Source organism: Paralichthys olivaceus, chromosome 16 (genome assembly GCF_024713975.1).
Source record: "Paralichthys olivaceus isolate ysfri-2021 chromosome 16, ASM2471397v2, whole genome shotgun sequence".
Taxonomy (NCBI): domain Eukaryota; kingdom Metazoa; phylum Chordata; class Actinopteri; order Pleuronectiformes; family Paralichthyidae; genus Paralichthys; species Paralichthys olivaceus.
Window position 1 is genome coordinate 22,397,330 of NC_091108.1, and position 23,884 is coordinate 22,421,213.

A 23,884-nucleotide genomic window follows, 5' to 3' on the forward strand; every position below is an offset into this window, starting at 1 on the left:
GGCTGCGCTGTGTTGCCGTAGTGACTTCCGCCTCCGTCCTCCACACATTGTAAACAAACATGTCGGCGTTGGATTTCGTTGCCAAGAGGAAGAGCAAGTCTGTTGTGTGGAAGTGGTATGGCTTCGTCGCTTCGGATGAAGAGCAAAATACTCTGCGTTGTAAAGTCTGTCTCAAGTCTGTGGCAGTTAAAAACCACAGCACGACTAACTTATTTCAACAGCTCCAGAAAAACCACGTACTGGAATGGCAGCAGTGTGTTGCAGAGCGGACCGCACAAGAGAACGTGGATGCGGTCATTTCACACAAAAAAATCGTAATCGGAAATCGGGTTTTGAGAGAAGAAAATCTGGATTTTATTTTTGGGCAACAGCCCTAGAAGGATGACACACTTTCCCAACTGGAGAAAATGTCACAGGCCATCGAAGACGAGGATGCTTTTCATCCTGAGCAGAAGTAGCTTTCAAATTCCAGTTTCCTCTCCTCACTGCATGTGCACTAAGAGTGAGTGCCTACTTTGGATCCACTTAGCTCTGTGAAATGGCGTTTTCACAAATGAAAATAATCAAATCAAAGTACAGAAGGCCGCAAGTTGGAAGTTCTAACTGGCCATCTTTTTCTCTCAGTGCTTCAATAGGTATTTCTTGCCTTTTATGAAGGCCAAGGTCAGGGATTTTTAGCTTAAAAAGGTTGTTTACCACTGGTCTAGAGTGTGTCTTCACACTTACCTTTGTTTTGTTTAGTGATCAGAAATAGGAGAATTGGAGGTGAGCACAAAAAAAAAGGTTACCTGTCTCCAACTGACAATTCAGCGTGGCTGGCCTCAACAAGTGGCCATTTCTGCGATGCCATATTTGGCAGACATAAACGCCAGAGCTGCCAATTGAGGAGGTGGCCTCAGATCTGTGATCTCTCTGAGTTTGACAGCAAACAGTACATCCTGCTACTCCTACTTCACAAAATTCTGTTGGGACCTACTATTGGTGAACAATAGTTGGGCCTACATGTGTATCCAAAGCCCGACCACATGATTTCCTGAAGCTTCCTGAACTCAGTCTCCTATAGTCCTTCAGATCAGCACACAGGATCCTTAATCCATCCTAACATCTATCACACTCCTCAATAAGGAGACATGTTGATTTGGTCACGTATCTCAATAACTGGTTTGAATTATATTTTTCAGATCGATTCCAATTTGTGCAAATTAATTATGGGCCATCTATGTGCAGCAAAGTTAACCACAGTGTTCCACAGGGCTCTGTGCTCAGCCCAATTTTATTCTCATTATATATACTTCCACTAGGAAACATTATCAGGACACACACTGTAATTTCCACTGCTATGCGGATGACACCCAGTTATACTTATCAATAAAACCAGAACAGTGAAATCAGTTAACTAAACTTCAAGCATGTCTCAAGGACATAAAATCCTGGATGACCCGAAATTTTCTCTTATTAACTCAGATGAAACAGAGGTTCTAATACTTGGCCCTAAACACCTTAGAGATACATTATCTAATGATATAGCTGCGCTAGATGACATTGCCCTTGCTTCCAATAAGGCAGTCAGGAATTTGGGAGTCATCTTTGATCCCAATTTGTCCTTTGATTCTCACTTTAAACTAATTTCTAGGACCACCTTCTTTCACTTACTTAATATGTCAAAAAACAGACATGTCCTGTCTCAAAAAGATGCAGAAAAACTAGTCCATGCCTTTGTCACATCCAGACTTGATTATTGTAATTCCTTATTATCAGGCTCCAGCAGTAAGTCGTTAAAGACTGCAGCTTGTCCAAAATGCTGCAGCATGTGTCTTGACAAGAACCAAGAAAAGACATCACATATCTCCTGTATTAGCTTCACTACACTGGCTTCCAGTTAAATCTAGAATTTAAAATTCTCCTCCTAACCTTCAAGGCCCCTTAAAGGAGAAGTTCGTTTTTTTTCAACCTGGACCTTATTTCCAGCATATGGTATGTAGATCTACTCACCCATAAAGGTTTGGAGTAACTTCGGACGCTTTTAGATCCACACGCGATCGGCGTATATCCATACAATGCAAGTGATTGGGGCATCCACAATACAGCCTTTAAATGACGCATTATCTGCCGCAAAACTCTTTATTTACTATGAATCGCCAGCACTAGTCCCCTGTGATCCCAAGTTGCTTTGTTTACATCCCGGGCTTTCACTGGGGTGACGTCACCGAGGCGCACAGCCGCAGCACAGCTGACCATCAGCTGTGTTTGTTTACTCGGAGTTTGCTGCTGCTAGTGTTGCGCAACATGGCAGAACGTGTAGCGTTTCAACCACTATGAGGCCATTCTGCCAAAGGCACCCTTTCAGTACCTTTAACTATAACAAAATTAAAAACTCAGGAAACCAGCTGATATGCAACAATATCATTAGACAGTAAAGCAGATACATATACAAGCATCAAGGCTGCAGTAACCGTCTAAAATGCAACAATAGCATTAGGGAGGCACGCAAATATATATTAAAGCATTGGGGGTGGAGTAAACAGTTTGATATGCAAAAAGCACAAAAGCACTTATTCACAAATCACGATTTGTCTTATAGGGTTAAACGAGGTGCAACATCCACTGTCCTTAACCCTCAGCAAGAGTTAGGAAAAACTACCATAAATAACCCTGAAAGTGAAGTCAACAGGTCAAGCAAAGGGAATGATGGGAAATTTTTGCAACTGAAATAGACCACCAAATCGGGTTGGTGTGTCCCATTCATTATTGTGGAATGTGAGGTAGGTCACATAATTGGAGCTGTGCAGCTCGAGTTGGCTGCCTAAACTAGCTTGCAAGCATTGCTCCATTTAAAATTCAAAAAGGAATAAAACACTAAACATGTGCATTAGTGTCATCTCTCCTGGAGTTATTCGCAATTTTCCTTTTTGCTCTTAAAAACTCAAATCAATGTGTGCCAACCAAAGACAAATATCAATGTGTGTTTAAATGCATAATAATTACAGCAGCACACTAGCTTTTAGCAAAAGTAATTCAGAGTCAATGAAAAAGGTACATTTTTAGAAATTATTTTCAGATTTGGGAAGGTAAGACTATTATTCTGCTACAGAGATCACATGATTTTGTTTACAACACATCGACCCTGACCCAACACTTAAGTGATAACTTTCTCTCTGTCTAATACATTTTCAAACTAATGCTGCTCTCTATCAAACCTCAATCAGGAATGTATTTCTTTTCTTTGTCATTTTTTTAACACAGGACTGACACTTGCCAGTTTACATTTAAGACTGCAACAGGATTAACAGGCTGGCTGCAGTTGATGTACACACTTGATGTAATCTCTGGTTATTATAAGATAAATTCCCCTGCCCTCTGATGTATCTTATATATTTACCTCTCCCGAATTTTAGTTTTCACTCCTGTTTGTTTCTTGTATGCTTGTTTTTGTTTGTATGTCAGTTACACAGTACGACAGTAACGGATTTCCACAAAATAAAAGTACAAGGGCATAGGCCAAGAAAGAACCTATTCACATTCTTTTTGCTGTGTGAATGCAAATGAATCCTCATACTTATTTCGAGGTTGCAATACAGTGAACCCATCTGTAAACTGTGACTGGGTACAAACATCATATGACAGCAAAGTGCATGAGACATGATTTGTGTTTTTTTTACTATAAATATAAAGTCAGCAGTGTTGGCAACCAACCTGACTGATGGTGCTCATGGCCCTCATGTAGCTTTCATTGCGAGAACGGTATTGGGGTGAGGACAGCAGCGATTTAGGGTCGAGGAGGGTTTTGGGGTCCAGGGTATCCAGGCTTCTATTGATTGAAACCTCACTCACCGCACGCAGGTAACTGTGGCTCCTGATCTGCAGCTTGGGAGAGTGCTCCGTCGAAATCCTGTCAGAGAGAGAACAGTGAAGTAGAATTAAATGCACAGTTATCTCTGAATTTACTTTTAATCCTCTATTTCAGTTAGGGCATTGATCACCAGTGATTAAGTTGCTGAAGTTATTCAACGCAGGAGCATTGGAAGCTGGCAGAGTCTCTGCTGTGACAAATCTGTGTGATACTGATCAGAAAGATTAGCAGTACCATAGAAGGTGGAATTAAGGGGAATAAACAGGATGACCTCAGGCTTCACTGAATTTAAGATAACCGTTGGACATTGAGGATTGAATATCAGCGAGGGAGGATGTTCGACTGGTGAACACTGGTGCACTTAAAGGAATAGTTCTATTATCTACTCACCACTATGCCGATGGTGGGGGGTGTTTGAGTCAACGTAACACTTTTGGAGTTTTCTTCAAATGTAGTTATACAAAAAATGCCTCCCTACTGCTCATGTTGTGTCATCCAAGTGTCTGTAAACTCCAACATTCAAATTCGACTTTACACCATGGCATAAATGACGCTGTTTCGAGTCAAACAATTCACCCACCTCTGCATCGGCATAGTGGTGAGCAGATGATGATTACATTTTCAATTCTGGGTAAGCTATCCCTTTAATATTTGTATCCACTGCCTTGATGAGTTGTGAGGAGACTTCAACCTCCCGTGTTTTCATTTTGACCAGGTTGTCATAAATCTGAACCAATGGCTGGGTACGGTCCCTGCAAAGGAGGTCAGGGATCTGCTTTCCACCTCTTCCATGTAGAGGATCATAGGAGTCACTGGTGAATCCACAACAATCTTATGTTTCTGCCTATGGCACCCTTCATTGTATTAAAGTTAGATTGTAATCAGACAGAGGTCAGGCAGAGCTCATATGTTTAATATCACTATTGTCATTATTATTAGTTGGTATCATTAATAACATCATCACATTTATGAATATCACTGTTATAACTTTTATTATAACAACCAGTCTGAGAGAGCTTACATATGGTGGTTACTCAACTGTTTACTGCCTGTCACATATTAACAATGTAGCAGAAGATTCTCTGCTCACAGCATTCACAACAACACACAAATCTCTGCAGCATTCAGAAGCAAGACAAGCTTCAGTGCATAATATATTTTTTTAAATGCATGGAAATGTCAAAGAGGAGAATATTTAGTCACAAAAATAGTCTCCGATCTTTAGGTTTTAGTTAAAATGTTCCATCGGTAGCCGGTAAAAAAAAATTATACCTGAGTTTATTTCTGTTCTCAGACAAGAAATGGCTCAGGAGATGCAACCGCACCACATGGTGCACCCAGGTCCATGGATGCACCGCTCACCAAGCACCAACCTATACCAGAATTTTATTAAAAACATTTTATCTGAACCCGACCCCGATATCCAGTCCCGATGCTATGCTAATTAGAAAAACTGGCACATGCTTTCAATTTACCAACACATGGCATTCATCAATGTATTAACACAGATGTGAACAATTCATAAATATGACATAGAGGTTTCTTAGAAAACTTTTTAAGAACAAATCTTTTTTAAGAAATTCTTCAAAAGATATTGGTGAATGCAGCCCATTGCTCATACGTGTCAGGTTGGTTAGGTTCAGCTACAGTAGTTGACAAAGGTTTATCATTCCCTCCAATGACAGTCTACATCTTTCATAAAGATATAAAAAATAATTTTGCTGAAGACCCTTGTCCTCCTCAGAGACCCTCTAACAATACACGCACCAAGCTCCTTTTCGGAATCCTTTTTTTTTTTGCTCCACAGGAATTGATTGGTCAGTGGGCGGAGCTTTTATATGGGTTGATCTCTTATCTCTAACTGAACCTGCCTAGCTGCTCAGCAGAAGTTACCATGGTGATTGTGAGAGCCTAAGAGCTCCAGGATACATGCGCACAAAAGCGAAACATGGCGTATGAAAAAAAAGTCTGATTTATAAAACTGCCCACACCTGCACGCAATGTTCACTTTATAAATCACAGTCCTACTGGAAACACCTCATGAATATTCAATTATCCTGCTGACTAATGGGTTACCACGGTGAGTCACGGCATCAAGCGAGAAAAAGAGGAAGCAAAACTTTCTGATACCATCATCAAGGTGTTTGTGAGTGAGGTGGAGGTGAAGAGGTGAAAATCAAAATCCCCAAATCAAAGCATGTTGTTGACTACGGATAAGAGCTAAGAAAACTCAAAGTTAAAACTATAGTACCCCTTCTCCACCAAAGTGAACCGAGATATAATGCTGGACTGGTGCTAGTGTTGGTTCAACTTTCAGATTTTTAATAACCAGTTTGCTTTTTCGTCGCCTTAGAGCCATGACATTACGTCACCATTCACGTCACTGTCTACAGCTCTACACCAACACTGTGTAAATGAAACCAGGAAATTGCACTTTTTTTATAATATATCAAATTATACATATATTCATTTAGTCCAACCTGACTCCACTCATTTACTTCTCTCTCTCTCTCTTGCACTGACATCCAGACACACACACACACACAACCTCAGCTGACGTCTCTGACCCACTAGTTTAACATTAATTTGTTTGTAACCACCACCACATTATCAACACTGATCACCATATAATGAGCAATACTTTTCTTCAATGTCTAAAACCTATTTAGCAGGCATTCATTATTTTTATTCAACCAACCCCCAACACTGCTCACTCACTCACTCTCTTCCTCTCGGACACACACACAAACACACTCACAGACACACACACACCGTGTTATCAGACTGTCGAAACACAAAGAACTGGTTACAGATTTGGCACTGGCTCCAAACTGGCCCTGGAACTGCTTTGCTGGACAAGGGGTATTGGAGGTCTATAAAGTACGATGCAGAGTCAGACACAAATAGTGGAGCTGATTAGGACAGAAACATTTAAATCTTACTGTAGAGTGGTCATCTCAGTCAGTGATGGCTGTGTGGCCTTTAGGTAGCTGGCCCGGCGGGCCTGGATCTTGGGTGAGGGTTTAGGACTCCCATCAGAGTCTCCGCTGTCATCCTCAGCCATGGCTTTGACGTAGCTGCCACTCCTCATCCTCCGACAGGGGATGTCGTCCTCCTTCCCTAGAGGAGAGAAGCCACTCCACTCATCCTGAGGTACCTGATGACCAGGCAGAGAGGGCAGAGAAACATTGTCAAGAGGATCCGCTCCACTGTGGTCTAAGTCCCAACTGCAACACTGGCTGCCTAAACTGTCCTTATGACACATGGGACCTAAAAGATACAGCTAATATGCAGTACAATACCAACACACCACATAGAAAGAATTGACAAGGATAGCATGCATTTTATTTAAATTCAACACTCATTCACACACGCATACACACACATAGTCCTAACCAGTTCCCACTCTGCTGTGGTACAGTCGTTTGGTTAATAAGCATGACTAATTCATCTATCTGCTTTCCAGGAGTCTGCCCAGTTCATCAACACAAAGCTGTGTGTGTGTGTGTCTTGTGTGTATGTCATATGCTTTCTTTGGGGGTGAAGACAAATGAAAATGACAAATGAAAAGCTTGGTGGAGTGACTTTGTTATCATTGTCATTTTTATTGTTTAGACAATATTTCTGTTGACCTTGACCAATTGGGGACAAAATCAGATATATTTGGGGGGGCTGTTGTGAGGAGATTGTTGAGTCAAGAGATACTTTACAAATGTACATTTTCTGACAATAATGTTTAATATACTGTATAGAATATATTATACTAATAGCTTTTTCATGAAGGCCTGTGTTACCACAGTTCTCTGCCACAGTGGCCTCTCCGCCATATTTACTTATAGAAGGAGGCGGAACTAATCACACTAATGTTGCGCCACTTAGCTTTAATGATGAAGAACCAGCAGGCTCCACATGACAACCATGAAACTGGCATAACCTAAATTCAAATTAAGTTGTCATTAGCCCAATAGAAAGGATACTCCACCATACAGTATTTCAGATTTTACGGACTTCAGAACTGAGCTATGACCAAGACACCAACTTAATGTCTGCATTAAAAAGAAGGAACAGTCGGATAAATTTTGCTCATCCATGCACGTTCCAGTAGGTAAATGAGACACTAAGTTATCCTCAGCTTGAGAAAACCTAACCCTTATACTATTTTTCTCAGACCTTCCAGAAACCAAAGCATAGGCTTACATACATATGGTTTGAAGTGTTCAGAGACTGGTGGGTCTCACCAAAGGCTGCTGAACTAACAGTTTACTTTAGCTGTGAGGAGGCTCAGTCATGTCAGTATCTGTAGCTTTTTGGTTTGGTTGGTAGATGCCTATTCCACTGCAGCGTATTAGTTTTAATTAGCCAAACATTTTTTGAGTATTTGTGCCCGGTGGATTGATTCCAGCACCGTATCATACTTGTGAGGAATTCTGACTTCAGACTGGAGGCCTGAGTGTGAGAATTTGAGAGGCAATAACAGAGACAGACAGCAGCACTGCTACTGTGGCTAATTTATATATGAATCACAGATCTTTGTCTCTTTCAATCTCTCTCACTCTGTCTCTCTCTCTCTGGAATATGTGTGTGCATGTGTTTGTGTGGGTGTGTGCATGTGCGTGTATGTGTGTGTGTCTGTGACGTCAAAGAGACACAAATGAGCAGTTTGGCTATAAAAAGAGAATGCGGGGAAAGGACCAGCTGCAGTAGCATCAGCAGCATCTCTCACCCACGCACAGGCCTCATTTCCACTGCAGCTCAAAACTCATTCAACTGTAATGGGTAAGGAACAGTGGAACATTGCATTCTACTGTGGAATCTGCACAGATTCTATGGGGGGGACATTTAATGCATTTCTAGGGTTTTATACTCTATCTGTCTGCCAATGTTTGGAGAAAACACTGTGCATGTGACATTCACAGTGACTCAATGTGTCGTGTCTACAGCATCTACTGTGTATTTTATATTACAGCCTGACAGAGATTTTGTAACTTAATCTTCTAAATACTATACTTTTATTATATAAAATAGTGCAGGTCTGAAAGCAATGTCACAATGTTTTTGGCCATTGCAGAGCTGTGTGCAGTGGTCTTCGCTCTGGCTGGATTTTTAACAGTGCTTGTGTCTGTAATCTAGGAAAACAAGCAATAACCATTTGTGTCACACACACACACTCTCTCCTGGGCATTTCTCATCACAGAGTCAGAAAGTCAATGTAAAACCTAATGCAGGGCGACTATTTTTGTGAATACGTGTTCTCTTTTTAAACATTATCATGTTCATAATCTCTGACACCTAAAGACATTAATGAATAAATAATAAATTACAAATCAGCCAAGATAGAAACATGCACTGAAACCTGTCTGTATTTTTTTGTATAAAAATTAATATAGTAATTGAAATGTTACTATACAACTGTAGATTAAATAAAACTGATAATTTTGCACAAGCAAGTCAGTAATCAAAAGTGTGTGAGAGTGCTCTTGAGTGTGCATAGATTCTGGTCTAATCTATGAACAAATCCCAGATAAGAAAACATTGGTGATTGTCAGACTCTTCCGTAAACTGTGAAAGTGGGTTTAAAGAATATTTATTTTTAATTAAAAATGGTTAGTGAATGACTTTGAATTTTTCTTAATTTTGGTTTACTTAATGATAATTATTTGGTTCCCAAAACTTCAGAAGTTTTAATTGTCTAACCAAGTGTCAGGACAAGCAAGGCAAGCAGTGCTTAACCTGATAAAACTAAAAATAGACATCAACTAGACAATAACTGAGTGGAAGCAATATCTCTCCTTACATCTGATATCAGGACAGTGTCTCATAAAAGATTAGTATTGTCACTTCTCATTTCAAATTTGAACATTCATTTGAACGTGAGGGGAAATGTTTAAATCCGAACTGTAATGATCTGTTCAGATTCAAAATACAAGTTTTCGAGGCACATCAGACCTGAAGTAGTTTGTCTCATGATCCAGCAGAGGGTGCTCACTATCAACTTGACCCATTGCACGCCCCCTTGGGTTTTGTGTTGACCAACCAGGTAAGACTGGTAAGGTAAAGCCAACATCAAGCGTGACAACGGTGGTTGATAAACTGCCCTTGACTCAGACTAAATATTGTTACACAAGTAGTGCAGCTGCTTTAAGTCAGTGGTGATGCTGGGGACTTGAGCAGAGACTTTGGGGTTAGCAGTATAGCTATGAACTAGCAGTGAAATGGATCTGCAGTTCTGGCTTTGTCAGTTAAGAAATGCTACAGCTACTTAAGACAAATGGCAAGTTCCCACACTCCCACTGCAGTACGATGTCTTGGTCTGTCTCAATGCTGTCATATTCCATAGCTAGCAGAATTACTCTCAACAATGTTAGTCAACCATTAACAACAGCAAATGCTGTCAGCTAACAACAGGGTGATAGGTTGTGTAATCATTGACATGAAAATGTCCTTTTCACCAATATGTCATTATACATATTTTCTACTTGGTTTATGAACATCATTAAAACAATCGTGGCACATTACTTGCTGGGATTTATCAGGATAACCAATGTTTCATAGTTGTTGTTCATAGATTTCACACTCATGATGAATCACTCAAAAATAATTATTCCTGATGCACTACTTTCATATTGAATATCTATGATACATTTGAATAAATGTATCACAGTTAAAAAATGAGTCACACAGCTGCTTGGTGAGACTGGCATGAGGCAAACACAGAGCAGGAAGTGAATGTGAAAGTCTAGGCCACTGACAATCTTCTACCCACACAGGTCTAAACTCCTGAAATACACAGTGATTCCAATGATCTGTTCCATCACCTGAGGATACCCCTAGTTTGTGCCTCTCATGTATTAAGTTATCGAGGTAACCATCCGTCTCTCTACAACATAATTAACTGACAATGTTTGGAAGCCAAAGCAGGATTCTGGAAATACTATTAGAAATGGGAAAGTGTTTTGTTTTTTTGATTGTTTGTCGCCTTTCAATTTAATGCAAATTAAAATTTGACTAGAAATGTGTCATTCACACCATCTTCTGATATCCTCCTCTTGCGCCACATTCAGGTTCGCAACCCACACACACTGTACACACTGTACACACGCTCTCAACCAAGGGCATGCACAGGGTGTGTGGGGTGCACAGTAGCATTGCTAATTTCACTAGCGGACATTTACTCTAAAAGCTTGATGATGCTGTTTCGATTCAGATTTGAATGTCAGTGCTTACGAACACTTGGACGCCACAGGATCAGTATGGAGGCATGCTGAAGACATGATTGCCAGTTTCTGTTTTATTGGATCGGGCTGCAAAGCTGTTTACCCCTGAAACTGCTTATGTTTTGTGGCCTCAAACACTTCACCCACCCCTCCATCGGCATAGTGCTGAGGAGATAATGAGTGAATTTTAATTTTTCTGTGAACTATCCCTTAGTCAGAAGAAAGTAGGAGCCACAGAGTGGTTGATATGACAAAACAGGTTGTACAGATCCGACATTAGAGTGTATTTATCAAGGCAAAAGGTAAACATAGACAATGTGTTGTGTGTATAGACTGCGAAAAGCATTAAAATCAAACTAGGAGCTGATCAGGTAAAAAAACATAAAGATAAACAGCCTTATTCTACTAAATATATGTAATCAATATGTATTGTGTCAGAGAATTCCTAACATTCACACGTGCATACACAGAGACAGAGAGAGAGAGAGAGAGAGAGAGAGAGACATTATTGCACATAGGACAGTATTGAAAACAGAAGCAGTGGGAGCTGGGGAGCGCATTTAACTTTTACAGCTACCATTCAGAACACATTGGAGCAAGCTGAATATATTTAAAGGTTGATGGCCAAAAGAGAATTAATCATTGGAGGGACACAGCTCAAACACTGTTTGTAGATTGCAAATGAGTAATGCTTCTTTCATGTATTCACTATTAGATATGAATCCAGTATTGAGTGTTCTTTCCTGGTTAAGCATTCAATCTGTCCTGCTGACTGATTCAATACAGAATTACACAGTAGGATTCTACTGTTTATGTCCACCAGTCTATAGTGATTCATAAGTGTGGATGTGTTTTGGTGGGAATTCACAGTGGGTGCATCACAACTTGGAACAGGCAGATGATTAAAGATAAGCTCAAATAAGTTTGAATGCCTCAGATGATGACTGGTGCTTTCAAAACAACTGGTATGGTCCTTTAAGCCTTTATAATTCAGTCATGGATTCACTGTTACAACTATTCATTCAGTCTGGCAGTTTTATCAAATGAAAATCTAAAAATGATGATTAAAGATTATCAATAAACTCACAGTTTAATTGTGTTGAATTACAAATATTTCATTACTATATATGAATGTATATAGTATGTAGTTAAACACCTCCCCAACATCCTGTTCAGCACTTCAAAAAACACCACAGCAAAACACAAACAAACCATCAAGACGGAAATATTGAGAGGGATAATAACTGATAGAGAGGCAGGAAGGGAAGGCACTACTAAATTAAAAATGACGTCTACAAACAGGAAAGGATGTCGTTTCTTCATGAGTTCATGTCATTGCCTAGCATTCAGAGAGTAAGGCTGCTACTGACTCTGCACTTACTTCTCTCTTCAACTCAAAAGGAGGACAGAGGAGGAAGAGGACAAGGAAGAGGCAGGCTCTCCAAACGAAGAGGAATTAAAGGAGGTGGGTTGGTGGGTAGTAGGGGGTTGGGTTGATAGGAAGTGTGGGTGTGAGATGGGTGAGTGGAGGAAAGGCAGGAGGGGAGGAGTGGTACAGAAGAGGAAGGGGGTTGCAGTGGGGTTCTCTAGAGATAAAAGTAATAAACTGGTAAAACAAAGCAATGCTCACTCTAAGGCTGTGGACACAATACAGCCTGACTCTAAATAGACACTGCACAGTTAATCTATGGACATAAGATTCTGATGGAGTACAAAGTAGCTCTACTTAAAAGGCTAAAATGTTTAGAGATTTTGCTTATTTTATTATCATGACAGCTGGTGAAGCCAAATAATAGAGTGATTATCTACTATTTACTGGTCTTTGGTGGAGTGGAGGCTGTTATGTTCATATATAGACTCAGTTCAAGTTATTACAGCAAGTGATGTTCAAAATCTGAAAACCTGAACATTATATTAATGAAAGTATCAGACAAGCAGCATGCATCAAGGCCATGGAATTACACTTTCATTTGTCACATATTTATTTCACTACAATGACCAAAATTTCCATCCGGTTATTTTATTAACAATTTCTCAGTTCGACTTCAAGAAAATTTACTCTATATTACTCCGTAATCCACAATGCAAATATATCATTGTCTCAATTTAAATGAAATTAACCATGATAAATTCAGCATTACTAATTCTAGGTGATAAGAATGTGGTGAATAACATTGAAGCAGTTGGTCTCTTCAGTGATGTCTTATTTTTTAAATATAGATTTCTAAGTAAATTCTGCCATCTAAAAATGAGAAGAAGGCAAAACTAAGAAAGAGGCCAGCAACAACTGATCAGATTGAATCAGATTAGAACTATGGACAAAAAATGAATTTAGCTATTTAATTTACTTATTTAAAGGTTTAGTGTGTAGAGTTTAGTTTGTCCAGGTTGGGCTACTGCTACCTGCTCCTGATATAAATTTAAAGTATTCAAATATAAAGGGCCCATCCTAGGGTAAAGAAAACAACACTTCGAAACAATTTAGATGAAACACACGAGTGAAAACATCATAAGTCAATCTCACACACTGCACCTTTGATAAACATGTTGGTCAGATGACATAATGGACCGCCACATGGCCAAGTAAAAACTTTTTTAGCTACAAAGCACATGCTAATTAAAAAATCAGTGCTAGGTGCAACTGATCGATAGTATGAGCATTTGTTGTGTGAAAACCAAAGAACTCAAATCTGCATGTAAAGCCTACAATTAGATTATCTTTTTCTCATACTTAGTCCATGAATATTAGCTTTAGCATTTCATTAGTTATTGAAATGGTCAGGTGATGTCACCATCGGTTACAGAAAGCAACATCGCCAAATCCTGAGAGAAGAACTAAACTTCACTACCTGCTGTTCTCCTGAAGACTACACACATTTACTATTTTAACAAGACACAAGTAATCAGCCAGCTATCAATCATAGCTGTGTATGTGGCTCATAACCTTTTCCAACCCATGTCATCCAACAATATCCCTATTAGAGCTGAAACAATAAGCTGATTCATTGATTAGTTGATCATTGTCAAATATCATTTCCAACTATATTGATGGTTGAATAAATGTTACAGTATTTTGTTAATGGCAGCTGCGGCCCTAATGATCATTAATAATTCATACTATCATTTTAAATCTATATAAATTACTAATAATACATTATTGAACAAACTAAATAATTTAAAAAAATTTAAAGGAACATTTCCAAAAATCCAAGGATCCATGGTCTGCGGTGCTGATCACATAGAGGGATTGATAGGATTGATTGATATCCTGAAGATAGTAAAAATTGAATCTTAAGTTGATACATTTGGTCAAGATTGAATCATGCAGAAAGGCCAGCTCTAGTGTGTCCCCAGCCTTAGCCAATGTTGTCCAGTCATGTTTGCAGTAATGTAAATGTGCAGTTGTCATTCCACCCATACACTAAGCAATGCAGGGACTGAGGATGAAATCACTCTTGGCTTTGACTCAGAGCAGCCAAGCAAACTGAAATACATGTCCACTAACCCCTGGTATGTAAAGTTCCATTTACTAAAAAACATAGAAATCAGGGACACCCCTGCCCTAAGCACTCTTGACTATTGTCCAACCCATGCAGACCTTTTTAATTAGAAAGCCACCTGTACAACTATCACGTAAAACACAATGTCCCTCAAAAGACAAAAGCTATAAGATTTTGGTGGTCATGGAGCCATGAGGAGCTTCAGACTGATTAAGTCACACTGCAGGATCCACACAGCCCAATGTAGCTTGTCTTCTACTTGAAGCTTCAATAGAAAGACAGAATATTAGGTGAATTTAGTCTTTAACATAACATATTTTTTCTTAAAATAAAGAGCTAACAATTTTTAACAGAGATTCAATGCCAAATTGTTAAAGAACACTGGATGTTCAGCTGCAATGAAAATACAGATAATTATTGTATCATTAAAGTTACAGTGTGTAGAATTTTGTGATATCTAGTGTTGAAATTGCATGTTGCAGCTGAACACCCCTCACCTCACCCTTGCCTTCCAAACATGAAAAAAAAACCGTGGTAGCCTTTAATTGTTTGTTCAGTCTGGACTATTGTAAAAAACATGGCGGCCTCCGTAGAGAGGGTCTCCTCAATGTAAATATGAAGTATTTGAATATAGAGGGCCTTTTCTAGGGTAAAGAAAACTACAATTCATACAACTTAGATCAAACGAACTAGTGAAAACATCATGAGAATTATTCTACATTAAATTTCTGCCAATAGTTCCCTTTCACCAAAATCTTACACACTGGACCTTTAAATACACCTTTCTTTACTCAGCTCACTGACTTTAGGGAATATCAAGACACCTTCAGAATCGTGTCAGGCTGAACACAGGGATAGCTAATGCCCTGAGAGAGTAGTGTTTGGAAGGATTGAAAACCTGAAGTTTCACATGACTGGATACCAGTGTGTTTGGGGTAACATAGGTGAGGAAAGTAAATCGTGAGGGAAAGGAAATCAACAGAGGGGAGAAGGGTGAATTGACTGGTTTTGAATGGGAGTCGGGGTGGAATTATTTACCTGTAAGAAATGGCAAGAGCGCTCCTGCTGCTGACTGCCCTTAGATTTGACTAGAGCTCTATCTAGGTTTAGGTTACCGGATCCTGCGCTGGCTCGTAGGTGGTTGTGGATGTTGCTGTTGGTGTAAACCTCTCTGGCCCTGCTCACCGTTAGGCTCGATGACCATGCCCCTTTCTTCGCGAGGGGCCCATCCACAAGACTCAGTGGCAGCAAGGGGCCACTTCCTCCACCGATACGGCCACTGCTGCTACCACTAACTGGCACACATGCTGATGGCGCTGCATACTTCACATCGTTGTTGCTCCGGGAGGCTTTGAGTGCAGGATGGTGGTGTGTGTGGCCATGGGGTGCATGGGTGTGTGTATGTTCATTGAGTGTGCCGTAAGGGTCCATCATGAAGTACTGCTGGGACTGCGAGGAAGAGAGACTGGGGATTGGCGCCTGGGGGAACGTGTCGGGGTTGTTGCTGGGGTAGCGGCCCATTGTCATAGCGATGGGTGAGGGAGAAATGGAGGGTGAGGGTGAGGGTGGTGGTTGGTGGTGGTGAGGGTGGTAGAGACACAGCTCCCGTTCCAGGTTGTCATCTGAGCTCCAATATCCAGAGCCCGGAGCAGATGCTGAGCCGTGGAGCTGGTGGTGGTGGTGATGGTGGCTACGATGCTTGGGCTCGGCTGAACGACAGCGCTCGCGGCTCTTGCTGCGCTTCCGGTGGCGCACTCCCACTGGTGGAGTTTCACCCTCTGGGCAGGCCCTTGAACCACCACCACCACCTCCTCCAACACCACCACCGCCACCATTAATGCTTCCATTATTGGCCCCTTTTGTGGACTGCGTGTGGTGTGGGCCCTCCAATGAATGTGACTTGGTGAAGAGTTTCTGGACTGAGTGGACAAGGTGACGAATTCTCCCAGGGCTGTCATTGTTGTTGTTGTTGGCTGCCATGCCCCCACTGTGGGGCTGCATTCCTCGTTTGTACTGCAGTGTATGGTAGCCATCTCTGGAAAATGATAGCTGATGCTCAAATGGGTCTGCAAAGTGTGCTTGAACCCGGTTGGGCATTTTACCTCCATAGCCTCCTCCAGCTCCTCCTCCTCCCCCTCCTCCTCCTACATATGGTACCATGGCCATACACTCATCCTTTACCTCGGGATGGTGAGATGAGGAGGTTGAGTGGCACCTCCTTGGGAAGGTTCCATATGGGACGATGCTGTTGCTGTCAGAGGGGTACGAGGTACGCTGAGAATTGTAGAAGGGCATATCAGCTGGATGCGGCATGGGGATGGGCACAGGCATGTCCATCTGACTGATCAAATATGGCTTGCGGTCAACATGGTAACCCAGTGGATCATATGATGGCTCATAGGAGACCACATGATGGTGACTCCGACTACTAGATAAGCCCTTCATGACAGGGGGAAGGATGGGAAGATGGAAAGAGGAATGATATAGATGAAAGATGCCAGACAAGCCCGTGATCAACCAAGGGCTGCAGAAGACTGTCCCTGAGAGGAGAGCTGCAGACTCTGGAAGACAGCAAGAGAGAGGAGCAACATGACAGAGTTAATGAAAGGCAACAAATCCAACATAGACAAACAATTTATACCATGGGAATGAAATAGAATCCAATGTATCCTGACATTAAAGTATGTTGGTGTTGTATAAAGCTTTAGGCAGCAAAAGATTCAGATACACAGCTAACCCCTTAACACCTTTTTTATGCCACGTGATTTTACAAAAGCTGCTTTCAGACATGCACTCTGTATAATCACCTGACATTCTCTGGTGGGGCTGTATATGAGAATGCAATTGTCAGAGTGAGAGGCTCCAGACTTTCTCCAGCCCCCTACGAAAATGAATGTCCAAAAGCCCATGTGAGTAATAATAATAACTTTATTTATATAGCACATTTCATAACCAATGTGCTTTACAATAATAAAATATGTAAGATTCACAAATTCTAAGAATATAACAATATGAACTTATAAAATAGGCCATTTGCTAAAAATGAGTCTTAAGAAGAGATTTAAAAGAAGATGCCTGCCTAAGATATTATTTTGTATAGCTTGACCTCTAAATGGCCAGTGATCTATGACCAGTAATATAACTGTTCTACGACCAATTAGCTTGACCTGTGAATGTCAAAATTTGCGTTGATCAAACTTGGCTAACAAATTCAAGGTCACACACAATTGGCTCGACTATGAGAAAGTCCCTCACATACACACTAATGAGCAGTGAGGGGAGGCCCGGTCACCTGTGGTGAGCAGTCGAGATTTTGGAACTGATAGTAGGGCCCAGTTGGAAGATCTCAGGCAGCGTTAAGGCTCATGGGGGGGTTAACAAATCACATATTTAGGCTGGAGCCTGACCATTCAAAGCTTTAAAAATAAGCAGTTAAATCTTAAAATAAATCCTAAATCTCACAGGTAGCCAGTGGAGAGAAGCAAGGATTGGTGTGATGTGGTAGCTTCTCTTAGTAGACGTTAAAATTCTGGCAGCAGCATTCTGAATTGATTGCAGTCTTTGAATGTTTCTCTTACTGATGCCTGAATAAGGTGCATTGCAGTAGTCAAGCCTGGAAGAAATAAAGGTATGGCTTTTCTAGGTCTGTAGTGGAGACGAAAGGCCTGATGTTTTTGTCTCAGTTGGGCAAAACATGACTGCACCACTTAAATCACGTGCACATCAAACCACAAATCAGAAGTTTAGCGATTTCTCAACAACCAAGGACAACTTCACTTTTGAAGAGCCATCCTGTTGTCGAGATTTATAAACAGTCATTGTTCTAAGGTCACATATTGTCGGTCAAAAGAAATGTGCTGGAGTCCCACAAACAAGTACAGATCAAATTCTTAACTCCATCTGAGCTGACGTACATCAGTCATCCATTGACTGCAACCCAAAATGACAAGAGCGCAACGTTCATGCTTTTTCTGGTCCACTCGAAGGTTATTGATTGAATTGTGTGTTTTCCCTATCCATGCTTTGCTCTTTTCCCTGTTATGCCTGCTGCACAGAAGAGGAATTTCAAATCTTAACTGAGGGATGTGGGGCACCACACACATGACAACAATTCTAATCATGAGAACAGCACACACTTGAGATACAGAACGACAAACTTTGCATTTAAACAAACAACTTCTGAGTAATCATTTTTGAGACTTGGGAACTACAGAAACTTGAAGTTTTTTGTTTCTTGTTTTACCAAATAACAGGACACTTTAAACAAGCACTAGTGTGATTGTGATCTGCATCTTTGCCTGTCTTCTAGTTAACGCTTCTCAATCAAGATTTACAATTCTTGTTCTCCTTTTTGCCTCTCAGGCTACATCTACACATGTGTTTTTTGACTAAGCAATAATGATCCATGTGACCATTTAGTTTTGTATCAGAAGTATTTCCATCCCCTTGACTTCATTTATTCACTGCTCATATGCCTGCATGCTTAAACAGGAACTAGATGGACTATTCTGCAGTTGTTTGGTTACAAAATACTAAAAATGAGAAACAGCAATGGGGAAAAGTATGTGCAGTGATTTCTTAGCACCAGTATCTCAAGTGGTTGAACTTTGAATCAGCTCTGTTCCCCTCTCCATCATCACCTACACTCTGTTTTATATATAGTGTGTAGCTTCCCTGATATTTTTTTCTGAAAGTTCATAAATGGTATTTATAAAAAGATTCAGAAACTACAGGGCAGGGGCTTAAGATCTGTGTTTCTCCTACTCGAGTGTGTACTGAACAATTGATCATAGAAAATTACAGACAGGAAGTCCTGAATTACTATGTCTTACTGGAAAGACATTGTACTCACAACACTGTCTAACAATAATCTTCAGTGAATCAGAGGAGGAAGTGAGTCACTTCAAAAACTGTGTTACTGAAGTCATTAATATGCATAATAATAATAGAAGATTAATTGATTAGATTTCTTTCTGCCAGGAGAAATTAGCATCTGGAAGCATATGTGGCTCAGGGGTTAGAGCGGTCGTCCTCTACACCATAAGACCAGAAGATTGGTGGGTCAATCCTAGTTTTCCTCAGTCTGCATGCCAAAGAGTATACCTAACCCCAAATTGCCCTGCCTCATAGAGAAAGTGCTGCGCATAGATGCACAGTATGAATGTGTGTGTGAATGGGTGAAAGTAAAACTGTACTGTAGAGTGCTTAGGACTAGAAAATAGCTATATAAATACAGACCGTTTATCCTGAATGTAAGTATTAGTACCTCAGAGGGACCGATAGAATAGGTGACCTTGGTGTGGAGATTTCCTCCCTCTTTAATAGTACTGGAGCACAACTTAAATCTGAGTTAATCTCCTGCAGGAATCTGTTTGCTGGGGATGCCAAGGGTTACAAGTTTCTTCTTCACAGTGAAAAATGTAATGTACAACCACAACTGTTAGGGCTGACATTGATTTCACTGTTAACTAATTGGCAATTAGTTTTTGTTTGGTCCAAAAAAATTTCCAATGTCTACTATGACAGTTTTGCAATGTGACATCTTCAAATTGCTTGTGTGTCCGTTTTTATCATTAATGCTTCTATAATGGGTATGTTGATTATCTTTGTTTATGACCAGGTTCCGTATTCAACATATCACGGTCACGGTCAACAAGATGGCGCCGCAGATGGTTGCCTCGGTGTGTTGGTGCGCGTTGTTTTGTTTTATTTTGTGTTTTAATTCTGTTTTTTGCGGAGCTCCTTCACTACACAAGAGCTCATGAACATCAGGGTTACAACACCAGAGGATTTATTTCCTTTTCTTCTCCCAACCCTAGAAATTTTGGACATTCTGGTCAAAGGTGCGCTCACCTTTGCTCGCGCAGTGAAACGCCAGAGGCGAGGGAAACAGGCCGGTGCGTTCGTGTGTCTTCGCCAGCGCGGATTACGCACACCGTTACCTGGAATATTTCTCTCTAACGTGCGCTCACTGCCCAACAAAGTGGAGGAACTACAACTGCTGTTGGGGAAAAACAGGGACCTTTATTCATCTGCTGTTTTGTGTTTCACGGATACGTGGCTGTGTGGACTGATACCTGACTCTGTGCTGCAGCTGGCAGGATTCCAACTCTACAGAGCAGACAGAGACATGGAACTTTCCGGCAAAACTAAAGGTGGAGAAATCTGTTTCTACATCAACAGTGGTTGGTGCAACGACGTGACAGTGATCCAGAAGCACTGTTCTCCTGACCTGGAATCTTTCACCATAAACTGCAAGCCTTTTTATTCACCCCGTGAGTTTGCTTCATTCATTCTGGTCGGTGTTTAACAAAGGAAACCTCACTCACGAACTCACTAAATACAGACAGTTTATTAAATGTTCCACCAGAGAGGAGAACATTCTGGATCACTGCTACACCACAGTCAGGGATGCTTATCACGCCGTCCCCCGTGCTGCACTGGGACACTCTGACCACGTCATGGTCCACCTTATTCCTGCTTACAGGCAGAAACTAAAGCTCTGCAAACCTGTAGTGAGGACATCAAGGAAGTGGACCAGTGAGGCTGTGGAGGATCTCCAGGCGTGTTTGGACTCTAATGACTGGGATGTGTTCAGGACTGCTACCAACAGTCTGGATGAGTACACAGAGGCTGTGACGTCATACATCAGCTTCTGTGAGGAATGCTGTGTTCCATCATGCACCAGGGTGAGTTACAACAATGACTAACCTTGGTTCACAGCCAAACTCAGAAGGTTAAGGTTGGATAAGGAAGAGGCCTTCAGGAGTGGGGACAAAGACAGATTCAAAGAGGCGAAGTACAAGTTTAGCAAGGCTGTAAAGGAGGCTAAACGACTGTACTCTGAGAAGCTCCAACACCAGTTCTCAGCCAATGACTCTGCGTCTGTCTGGAAAGGGCTCAGGCAGATCACCAACTACAAGCCTAAAGCCCCCACTCCATCAACAACCAACGCCTAGCCAACGACCTGAACGAGTTCTACTGCCACTTTGAAAGACAAAGGGACAGTCCTGCAACCATCCCCCACGACACAGCGTGCAGGAAAGATGGTGGCTGATCCTTCCCACCCCGGTCACAAACTCTTTGAGACACTCTCCTCTGGCAGGAGGCTGCGGTCCATCAGGACCAAAACCTCACGCCACAAGAACAGTTTTTTCCCATCCGCTACTAGCCTTATCAACAAGGCCCGGAACCCACCTTGACACTCTCTCACACTCCACCTCTGCCTCCATATGTCACATTAACACTGCATTCTCTACTCTATGCATTACATTAACGCTCAGCTATATACTTATTTTGGAAATACTCTGCATACTGTGAACACTATACTTACTCAGCTGTACTGCTCTTCCTATTTTCATTTTTTACCTTCAAAAACATACCCTGTATATATTTTTATATTTATATTGTTACATTTTAATACTTGATTTTTTTTTTTATCTTGTTATATTTAGAGATGTCTGACATGCACCAACAACATCAAAACAAATTCCATGTATGTGTAAACTTACTTGGCAATAAAAGCTTTTCTGATTCTGATTCTGATCACTGAAACAGATCTGGTTAGAGCCATAAACGACATTGCGCACAGAAAATGGTGAACATTCCATCGTGATCCTGCTTGACCTAACTATTTGATACATTGACCATTCCATTGGCTGGTATCTCAGACCCTGCTTTAAACTGGTTCCAGACCTACCTCTCAAACAGATACTGGAAAGTTGTTCACAACAACACTCAGGTGTTCCACAAGGCTCCATCCTGGGCCACATACTCTTTTCCATATGCATGCAACCTCTAGGCAATCTGATTAGAAATTTGAAATGCATCTCTCGCCACAGTTACACTGATGACTTGCAGCTGTATCTCTCCATAAGACCAAGTGACAAGAGCAACATTGCCACCCTCCATCTCTGCCTCAATGTGATAAAGAACTGGATGTCTTGCAATTTTCTTTCAGCTGAACCCAGAGAGAACTGAGGTCCTCTAAATTGGCCCTAATAAGTTCACCGCAGAAGTCCCCCATCTGTATTAGACCCGTCCCCAAAGTCTTGCAGACTTTTTTAAAACTTAGAAACCTGTCCAAAATCAAACGTCTGCTCGTTGTCCAAATCCACTCTCTAAAATGTTCCTATCTAGATAACTGTAACACCCTTTTCTCCTGTCTTAATCAGGCATCTCACTCCCAGCTCCAATTCCTTTTAAATGCTGAAGCTTAATTACTTGTCAACATTAGCCGTAGATATCATTTTACTCCAGTCCTCGCATCCCTTCACTGGCTCCCCATAAAATATAGATGTTCCCCGCTCCCTCTGCAAAGGCAGGGGAGACTGTGCCTTCAGCTCCATCCCTCTGGAACAGTTAACCCCCCGCAATTAGATTGGTAAGTTGGAGTCTGTGGATTCCTTCAAAAAAAATCTTGAAACTAATTTCTATCACCTAGCCTTCCTATCACTAAATTATTTATCTTAATTATACACTGCTCCTTTTGTTTATCTTGTTCATATTCATCAAAAAATTGCTTATTTGTGTTGCAGTACACTCAGAAGTGGAAAGGAAGTGGGGCAAAATAACCACATTTGGATGAGAGGAAATTGTTCCAGTTTCACTCCTGTCAAATTTAAAATCTTTAAAGAGAACGTTTGGGAAACATGATGTGTTCATCTTTCTGAAAGCGTGAGATGCATGGAGGGATGCATGCCAGATGAAAACCAAACCCCATGATCTCAAACAGTATCTGGCAATCTGCAAAGTCTTTGCATGGAGGTAATAAATGGTAAATGGTTGTATTTATATAGAGCTTTTCTAGTCTTGATGACCACTCAAAGTGCTTTACACTACAGTTTGCCATTCACCCATACATTCATACATACATACAGTGCATCTATTCACAGCACTTTTTGTTGTTCTATGGGGCAGTTTGGGGTTCAGCATCTTGCCCAAGGACACTTTGGCATGCAGATGGGAAGACTGGGGATTGAACTTCTGACCTTCTGGTTGTAGGATGACCGCTCTACACCACAGCCACCCAAAGCAGAGGATAAACTCCTTTTCCTCAAGAAACAACACATACATTCACACTTAACAATACAAATTGTGATTAATTTTGAATCCAGACTAATTAAACAAAATAGATCATATTATCAATTTAAATTTGCTGCAGGTGTAACAGTGAACTTTGAACATAGTCAGTCGACCTGTTTTCCCTGCTTCCAGAGACTCCAGCTCTGTATTTAACACACTGACATGAGAATGATATCTCATATGATTCTGACATTTTATTTTATGTCCAGACTGTCAACACTAGTCTACAATGGAAT

General features: G+C 41.0%; 1 protein-coding gene across 5 annotated transcripts in view; it reads right to left on the bottom strand.

Annotated features, from left to right (window-relative positions):
• Positions 1-23,884, bottom strand: part of dlgap1a (discs, large (Drosophila) homolog-associated protein 1a) — a 102,588-nt gene that overhangs the window by 45,004 nt on the left and 33,700 nt on the right. For 2 of the 5 annotated variants that reach the window (XM_069511333.1, XM_069511336.1), the window contains exons 3-5: positions 15,603-17,125; positions 6,793-7,007; positions 3,694-3,889 (exon numbers count right to left, since the gene is read on the bottom strand). In XM_069511333.1, the coding sequence (XP_069367434.1) occupies positions 3,694-3,889; positions 6,793-7,007; positions 15,603-17,009 (1,818 nt within the window). In that variant the 5' untranslated portion in view covers positions 17,010-17,125. The remainder of the gene's footprint in view (positions 1-3,693; positions 3,890-6,792; positions 7,008-15,602; positions 17,126-23,884) is intronic. The other 3 variants (XM_069511335.1, XM_069511334.1, XM_069511337.1) reach the window with 3 other exon arrangements.